Here is a 9,690-nt window from a genome sequence, read left to right as displayed (position 1 = left end):
CTATCCATTCCAAAACTACCTCACTCAAATCAAATTATATGCAATTAGATCCATTACTAAAAAAAAACCTACATAGCTTACTAAATTTTAGACCACATCATTTTGTATGCTTAAACATAGTAATAATGATCAAAATTTACATAACCATTTGAACAAGTCAACCTAAATAAGTAATTTTACAATCAATGCTATACTACATAACTACATTAGATTTTAATTCCAAAAATAAAAATATATAAATAAATAAAAATAAATCCAAGGGAGTAGTAACGAACAGCAGTAACAGGAGCAACAAATTGACAACATGGGTGTTTCTCTCTCTATCTCAAAAAGTCTCTAATTCTGCTAACTAAGTGCTAGCTGCTCTCTTTCAACGCTCCACACCGTACAATTGACGGCACAGATCAGTCTGCAGCCAAATCCAATCCAACGGCTACGACAGTGACCGCGTTTTTTACAGAGTGAGGGCAAATCCAATTCCCCATATTTTTATTTATTTTTTATTTACAATTTATTTTCACAAATTAAAAAAAAAAACAAAAAAAAAAACTCATCTCTATCTATCTAAATAAACCCATCTTCCCCTTACCCCCAGCAGCCTCCTTTCTTCAAAACCCTTTTTTTTCTTTTTCTCTCTCCTCTTTCTCCTCCTCCTAATTTCATATAATTTGAGAAAAATCATATCATATCATATTACAAAACCAAAGATTGATTGGAAGTAGGACGATGCAGCAATCCAGTGTTAACAACAACACCGGTGGCGGCGGCGGTGCCGGTGGAGGTAACGGTGGTAATTCTTCATCTGATCAAAACAACAACAGCGGAACGAACCCGCAGTCAGGAGCAGTGGCTACACCCCCACCAGCAGGTGCTGTATGGATGCAATACCCGGCTGCGGCTATGGTAATGCAACATCAGATGATGGCGGCTCCGCAGCATTACCCACCGCCGCCACACTATATGGCGGCGTATCATCCGCATCATGCGGCTTATATGCAGCCGCCGCCACCACCGCATCACCATCACCACCACCAAAGAAATAACCATCATAATAATAACAATAATAACAGTAACAATAATAGTCATAGTAATACTGGAAATAATAATAGTAATAGTAATGGCAGTAATAATAATAATAATAATAATGATGGGTCAAGTGGTGAGAATAAGACTATCTGGGTTGGTGATTTGCACCATTGGATGGATGAGATTTATTTGAGCAGCTGTTTTGCTTCTGCTGGCGAGGTCTTCTACTTTCTTCTTGTTTTTTTATTTTATTTTATTTTAATTTGTAGATTTCTTTATTTTTTGATGCTTTTTATTGTATTTTGTGACGTTAAATGTTGATTGAGATGTGTTTCTATAATGTGTTTATATATATTTATTTTTTTGTATTTAAAGAATTTATTGTATTGGGGATTTTATGTTATATTTTGTTAAAGTAATAAATTTTTTGTGGGTTTTAATTGTTGTTTATGTTTATTGGATTGATTTAGATCTTGAGTTTTTCTATTTAATATGTAGTTTAAGTTTAGCAAGTCAGATATTTGTGGAAAATAAGGATGTATATAGAATATTTATTATGTGTGAAAAGTAAAGCAATTACCTTGGAAGGATTTCTTACCATTTTCAGTAATATATAGCTAGCTTTGGATGTATCAATGAATAAGTATGATTTTAATTGAATTAAGGAATCAAGGAATTTGTTTCTTTAGCGAATGAGATATGATACTATGACAGAAAAGTTATTGCTTTCGAAAGCAATGGTTCGATTTTAGGCACAATGAACTTGAGAAACTAGGTAGGTTGTGTGAACTATAGCTTGATTTTGTTATGCTATCTATGTGTAAATTGCGTTAGAGCTTTCATATAATTTTATGAAGTAGTGGTTGTGGTATAGTGCTAAAAAAATATTAATATCAGATTAATCAGATGTGATTTTGTTTCTGTTAAGACTTTCTTTTAAATCAGCTGGTTCTTATTGTTCATATAATTCTGTTCTGAATTTCATGTGTTGTGTTTCTGGAATATAAATGCATATATCTGTTGCTTTTTATCACTTTAAAGGTTCTTGGGAATCTGAAATATCTTTGTTGGTGTTGTTTCAAAGGAATCATGAGTTTGAGATGTATTTTGATGCAATTTGATGATTGTTTAGCTGCTATTCAAGGATTCAAGGTCCATGAATATGTACAGGATTAGGTGCTTTAAGTCGTAAATATATGTTACCATATATTGGAAAATTGAACACACTTTCTAAATTTGGTTTGATTGTTGATGCAGATAGCATCTGTTAAGGTTATCCGCAACAAGCAGACTGGTGCATCAGAAGGATACGGTTTTGTTGAATTCTTTACTCATGCTATTGCCGATAAGGTTCTACAGAGTTACACTGGACACATGATGCCTAACGCAGAGCAGCCTTTCCGCCTGAACTGGGCAACTTTTAGCATGGCTGATAAGCGTACAGACAATGGTTCGGACCTTTCTATCTTTGTGGGAGACTTGGCTGCAGATGTGACTGATACTATGTTGCATGAATTATTTGCAACTAAATACCCCTCTGTTAAGGCTGCAAAAGTTGTCATCGATGCCAATACTGGTCGGTCTAAAGGCTATGGTTTTGTGAGATTTGGAGATGACAGCGAAAGGACTCAAGCTATGACTGACATGAATGGTGTCTATTGTTCAACCAGGCCAATGCGGATTGGCCCTGCAACTCCTCGAAAATCTCTTGGATATCAACAAGGTAATTGCATTGGCTTTTGGTTGAGTTTCTTCAAATAGCAACATCTATGCCTAAATACTAGTCTTAAAGGGAATATCATTTTTTTATTATTTCTAGTAATCATTGCATAGGTACCCACAAAATTAGAGAGCAATCCAAGCAAGTTCTGCATTAAATTTGGCAGCTCCATCTATTAGCAACTACTAAAAAATCAAACCTTGACAAAGTCGTGCTTCTATTCCAATTGGAAACAATATCAAGCTTTCTTCAAAGTTATTCTTTTTATGAGTTAAACTTGACTGTGCTCTAATTTTTTATATATCTTCTGTAGTCTTATTCGATTTTTATTTGAAGCTTTAGAATTTTCCTTCTTATGCTAACCTTTATAATGATAAGGTAAAACATGCATTTTGTGCATAATAATTGAATAAGTGGCTTCAGTTCCTTACCACTAGTTTGTAAGTTTAATTTGTTCGGTAGAAATGTTATCATGAAAGACCAATTTGCAACTACATACTGCTCAGAGAGATTATCTTTGCAGACATACACACCATAATTAAATAAGGCTCCATTTTTTCAGTCCGTTGAAGTTGTGTATGTGTCTATGATATGTGTGCAGCATGATGCTGTCATTCTCAAGTGTATATATATTGCATATCATGATTTGTTGACCATGATTGGTTATGACTTAAGATGAAGAAAAGTTTAACAAAGAATCAGGAGGGGGGATTAATTAAGATCTGGCTTTTCTAAATAATCTATATCCTCAGAAGTTATAGATGCTTGACATTAATGAACTCTTATGTCTGTGTTTTCAAATAATCTTTTGCTGCTAGGTGGATACGGATCAAGTAACAATGCTGGACAAGGTTCTCAATCTGAAGGAGATTCGTCAAACACAACTGTAATAGACTTTCTAGAGTAATTTATTACAGTTAGGAGATGAATTTGTTTTGTTTTGTCTTTCAATTATGAATCTATCTTTTAATTACTGCAGATTTTTGTTGGAGGGCTTGATCCTAGTGTCACAGATGAGGATCTTAGGCAACCTTTCTCCCAATATGGAGAGATAGTTTCTGTTAAAATTCCAGTAGGGAAAGGATGCGGATTTGTGCAATTTGCAAACAGGTAAGGCGTAGACAATGCTCTGAAACAAAATTTGATGATCTGAACTATCGGTAGATTGCTTACATTATAACTGTCGATTGTATCACCTGCAGAGGTCATGCTGAAGAGGCTTTGAATAAGCTGAACGGGTCAGTTATAGGAAAGCAAACTGTCCGTCTTTCATGGGGCCGCAACCCTGCAAACAAACAGGTATATTTTCTCTCCTGTCTCTGTTTGTTTCTTGTTTAGATTTCAGGTTTTTGTAATTCTATTTTCTGCCTTGAACTGTGATTCTATGCTAAATCACACTTCACTTATATGGATGGCAGTCAAGAGGTGATTATGGAAATCAGTGGAACGGAGGCTACTACGGAGGACACATATATGATGGTGGTTACGGATACTTACCACACCCCCATGACCCAAGCATGTATGCAGCAGCAGCAGCAGCTTATGGAGCCTACCCCGTGTACGGCAATCAGCAACAAGTAAGCTGATGACAAAGACACGGAAAGAAGAAGTAGCGCGCATGAGGAGAAGCCTCAAGATTATCGATAAGCGATACGTATCGCACTACCTAGGCATATTGTTTCATTCTTTGTAGTGTGAGCCTGTTGTGTAGAAATATTTATGAACCCCTCCCCCTCCTAATGTGGAGTGGAACTGAATTTTGATAACTCCCAAGGTAGTTTTTCTTACTAAGTTGCTTTTTTCCTATTATATTAGACATTCATTGAGGACAAGTTAAGAATGATATGGGGAACTTGCTCCTTAGAATATATGATGCTTGCATATCTTTATATGTTTGCTGGCTACTATACTGCTGGTCTGCTGCGATCGATTTCGGATATATTTTAGACATTCATTCAGCAGGAAAATTGCTGTTGCAAATTTGCAATAATGTTAGTGTTTGCATTCTTTGGTGATGATGCATAGATTTCAGCTGTGTTTTTGTTGGGAAAAAAAGATGAAATTTTTGTGGTCTGACTATCAATGATAGAAAAATTGTAATGTCAAGAATATTTGTTCTATAGCCTAAATATGTTTGTAGTACAAATAGGAATCTTTGAGAAATTTCCACGCCTAAAAGGGAAATGGTGACATCATATAGTATATTTTTGTATATAAAGAATCTATTTTAACAAGATATCTGACTCTTTCCTATAATAATAACCTGCTACTATTAAGGGAAATTTCTTACTTTTTGTTTTGATTAGCAAATACTATGTAACTGTATATGTAATTGTGAATGTTGTTAAGATTCTATTGATGCTGAAAGGAAATTCATCAAATCTGGCCCCTAAAAGAAAAAAAGACAAATTGTAAAAGCCCATCTAACGTTTACTAAACTATCAAAATTATCGAACGAACCAAATATGGAATGTGGCTCCTCCTTTTGATCTTCTCTACCTTTTTAGCATATTTCCTCACAATTTCATTAATTCAAAATAATCATTCTTTACAATAAATACACATATTTTTTCCTAACTTTTATAGATAGTAATTTTATCCCATCCTTAATCTCCATTTTTATTTCATATCAGAACAATTTATTGAAACATTGTGTAGGACTACCTTTCGACCCTACGGTTTCAATGTCAACAAATGACTCGATTTTGAACCCGCATGACTCCATTTTGATGGTCAATCTATGAACCTTACGACAGAGAAATTGTTCTATCAACTAAATCCGCATAGTGGGATTACATTACATACTTGTAAAACTTGATAAATTAACCTTTAATTAAAGGGGGTACTAAATGCAGGACTAGTTTTTCCTAAATGCAGAATAAATTATTTTTTTTAAAAAGTTTTTATTCCAATTTTGCCCTTATTATAATTTGATCTATTACACTCCCACCTATATAATCATCCGTAGTGTTTAATTTACAAACATATTTCAACATATTCAACTTTTCATCCTATTTAATATTCAATAATATACAAACTCATGGACAATAACGAAGTGCACTATGACGATTTTTTTGAGGTATGAATATTATATGCTGTAACTTTTTTTTTCCGCAAAATCTAATTTATCGATGAACAATCAAACAAGTTAAAATTTTCATCTTGCACAGAACATGAACGATATGAGTTTAGGGATCAACAATGACCCCCGGAAATCATAGCCGGGGGTCGACAACAACCCCCGGAAATCATAGCCGGGGGTCGACAATAACCTTCGGATATGATTTCCGAAGGTCGACATTAACCCCCGAAATTGATTTCCGGGGATAGATTATAACCCCCGGATATAATTTTCGGGGATCGACATAACCACCAAAAAAAAGATTTTCGGGGGTCGACAATGTCCCCCGGATATGATTTCCGGGGGTCAACTATTCTCCCAGAGTTTGTTTTCCGGGGGTTATTGTCGACCCCCGGATATGATTTTCGAGGTTTTAATTTTTAGGGCTTAATTATTATTATTATTATTAATTTTATTATTATTATTATTGTTATTATTATTATTATTAACTTTTGCACTTGTTTAAAATTTTTTTTTATTCTTAATCATTATTTTAATAGATAAGAATAATATTCTTCTAAGTGATGTTTAATTGAGATGATTTTTTGTCAAAACTATGGACAAGATTATCATTTTAAACCTGATGAGAACATTGAGAATTATCCTGATGTTGGCTATCTTTTTATGACGGACACATTATTTAATAATCGCCAAGAACTTTTAGAATGGGTGAAAGAAGTCGGCAAAAATAATGATATGTATTTTGCTATCAAAACTTCTCGTAGAGGGAATGGATTGGGATTTGGACGAGTTTATATTGGATGTGAAAGAAGTGGACCCTAAAGGTATAATGTTCCTTCACCCGACAAAAAATTCAAACCTAGATACAACACTAGTACAAAAAGGAATTGTTGTCCCTTTGAACTTCTTGGAGCTGAGCAAGTTGGGGGTAAATGGAAATTATTAGTTGATGTGAATAAAAGTAAACATAACCACACATTAGGTAAATTTAAGCAATGGCATACATCGGCTGCAAAATTGAGTACAGAAGAATTTGAGAAGGTTGCTCAATTTAAACGAAGCAACATGAAGCCAAAACAAATTTTAAAACAAATACAATTAGAAAACCCCAAAAATGTAAGTGGAAGGAGACACATCGATAATGCATTGCAAAAAATCAAAAGAAAACAAATGGGTGATTTATCTCCTATGCAATATTTTTTTTAAGTTATTGAAGGAATATGGGTATTATCAATGGCATAGAAAAGAGGATGGGACTAACGCTGTTGGGGATGTCTTATTTGCACATCCCAAAGCAGTTGATCTGCTTCGATTGTTCCCTTATGTTATTCTAATAGATGTTACGTATCGAACAAACATGTATGATGTGCCCTTGTTAGAGGTGATTGGAGTATCTTCAACGGGACAAAACTCTCATGTTGCATTTGGTTTCATGAGAAATGAAAAAACTACAAGTTTCTTATGGGCGATGCAAAGGGTAAAAGAATTATTTGGCTCTGAGAATAACCCTGGAGTAGTTGTCACAGATAGAGAGTGGGCTCTTATGAATGCTGTCGAACATGTATTTCCATCTTCTGCACATTTACTCTGCAAGAGGCATATCGCTAAAGACGTGGAGAGATATGTAACAGATGTAACGGGTAATAAAATATATGCAAAAGCTTTTTCAATTAGATGGAAAAAAATAGTCGATTCTTTAACAGAGGAAGAATACAATGTGGCTGTTGCTGAAATGGTATGTTCATGGAGTCCTAATTTATCGACAGTAGTTGATTATGTTCACAAAATATGGCTAGATCCTTATAAAAAGAGATTCGTATCCGCTTGGACCAAAAAAATTCTTCATTTTGGGGCTCGTACGACAAATAGGTAAATTTTATGATACAATTATAGTTTATGATTATTATAATACTGCAGATTTATATTTTACGATATAATTGTCATAATATATTTTTGTAGGGTGGAGAGCGCACACTCTCAATTGAAGAATTGGTTAGGAACGGCTACCGGAGCTTTTCATGTGATATTTCCAAGAATTCATGATTTAGTAGAGATGCGACTTAATGAAATCAAAGTTGAAATGGAAAAATCTCGTACAAAAAGTCTGCACATCACTAGATATCAGTTATTTAGTCGTCTTAAGTGTACGGTATCTCATCATGCTATCTCGTTATTAAAAAACGAATACAATGATAGATGTAAGAAAATAGGTACAAATGCTGAGGCTTGTGGATGTGAAATGAGGAACAACTATGGTTTACCGTGTGCTCATGAAATGTGTGAATTAATGAATACGTATACTCCAATTGATTTGTTAGATGTCCATATATTCTGGAAGACTTTGGACATGGAGGGACGGAATTTTCAGGAGAAACAGGGTTTACGACAAACATCTTCACAACGAATAGACGAATTAGTAGCAATGATGAAACAATACCCTCCTGATCAACAATACTTTTTTGCAAATGTTATGTATAATATACTGTTTCCTGAATCTACCAATTTGAAGCAGCCAATATATCGTCCCCACAAAGGTCGTCCAAAACATAATCCAACAAAGAAGGATAAATCTGGTTGGGAGCATTCCGAGAAGAATGCTACTACAGGTGAACTTAACAACTTTATTGTCACGGTGTCAAACATATTTTTCTTTAATTCTAATGTATCTACTTATATGCAGGATTGAAGAAAAAACAGAATTCGAATAAAGATTCTAAACAAGATGCTGACAAAAAATCAAAAGGTACATTTTTTTTAATTGTATAAATTTGATTAATTATGTAGTGCATTATTAGTTATCTTATATATATAATTATAATTTAAAATATATACAAAGCCGAAGAAGAAAAAGAGTGCAAAAGAAAGTCATATTGAATATGTACCAACTTCCCAAAATAAATCAAAAGGTACATTTTTTAATGGTCTATATTTGATTAACTATGTAGTGCATTATTTAGTTATCTCAAAAATAATTATAATTTATAACATATATAGAACCAAATAAGGAAAAGAGTGCAAAATAAAGTTGTACCGGAGATGTACCAACCTCCCAAAATAAATCAAAAGGTATTGACTGTTATTTTACTTTTATTAATAATAGTTCGTGTTGTTAACAAATGAAACATTCTAATTTAATATGTTATATTAAGGGCAAAAGAAAACAACAAAGTAAACTAGATATTCATTTCCATGGCCTTGTCAATTACCCGAATTCATATTGCCTTATGTTGAAGGACATATAAATGTGCGTGGTGATGGACACTGTGGTTTTCGAGTAATTGCCACTTTTGAGTATGGTGACGAAAATAAATGGCTTGATGTGCGGCGTGATTTACAAGATGAGTTAACCAAGCATGTGGAGTTACATAGAGATAGAGAAGTATTGGGAAGTATTCAAGAGTATAATAGAATGCTTAATGTGGTAAATTGTGACAAGTGTCCAGCTCCGTTTTAGAATTGGTATGATACACTAGGTTTGAGCATGGTAGTCGCTACTAGATATCAAAGAATTGTGACTAGTTGGTCAAAAAATCAACCTGTTACATTCTTACCATTGGAGACTCGATTGGTTGATCAACCGCCATCTATATACATCAATTTAGCTTACGTATGGAGTAATCATTATATTTCTCTCCACATGCCACCAAATATTCCTTTACCACCTATTTTTTCCTCTAACATCCATAATGGCTGCTCTGATGTGCAACAATGGGCTTCAACTATATTCAAGGATCAACTTGATTTATATCGTCAATTAAATGGTGATAAATAGACAATTTTATGGTTTTTGTTTTACAAATTTATGGAGGAAATTTGCTTATTGTTATTGAATTTATAAAGGATCTTACTTTTGTTCTTGTTA

The 9,690-nt window shown here is 33.9% G+C and overlaps 2 protein-coding genes across 2 annotated transcripts; both read left to right on the top strand.

Moving 5' to 3' along the window:
- Positions 1–359: 359 nt before the first annotated feature.
- Positions 360–4,713, top strand: LOC110732050 (polyadenylate-binding protein RBP47C-like). The gene is made up of 6 exons (XM_021911964.1): positions 360–1,245; positions 2,284–2,749; positions 3,565–3,632; positions 3,726–3,856; positions 3,949–4,045; positions 4,165–4,713. The coding sequence occupies exons 1-6, from the start codon at positions 727–729 to the stop codon at positions 4,330–4,332; spliced, it is 1,449 nt and encodes a 482-aa protein (XP_021767656.1). The 5' UTR covers positions 360–726; the 3' UTR covers positions 4,333–4,713.
- Positions 4,714–7,881: 3,168 nt separating this feature from the next.
- On the top strand, positions 7,882–9,600 carry LOC110732081. The gene is made up of 4 exons (XM_021911993.1): positions 7,882–8,434; positions 8,509–8,571; positions 9,062–9,217; positions 9,302–9,600. The coding sequence occupies exons 1-4, from the start codon at positions 7,882–7,884 to the stop codon at positions 9,598–9,600; spliced, it is 1,071 nt and encodes a 356-aa protein (XP_021767685.1).
- The last annotated feature ends 90 nt before the right edge of the window (positions 9,601–9,690 follow it).

This window comes from Chenopodium quinoa, unplaced genomic scaffold, assembly GCF_001683475.1.
Source record: "Chenopodium quinoa cultivar QQ74 unplaced genomic scaffold, ASM168347v1, whole genome shotgun sequence".
In the NCBI taxonomy this organism is placed as follows: Eukaryota; Viridiplantae; Streptophyta; class Magnoliopsida; order Caryophyllales; family Amaranthaceae; genus Chenopodium; species Chenopodium quinoa.
Note: the sequence above shows the minus strand (reverse complement) of the source record. Positions and strands in the feature narration are given on the sequence as shown.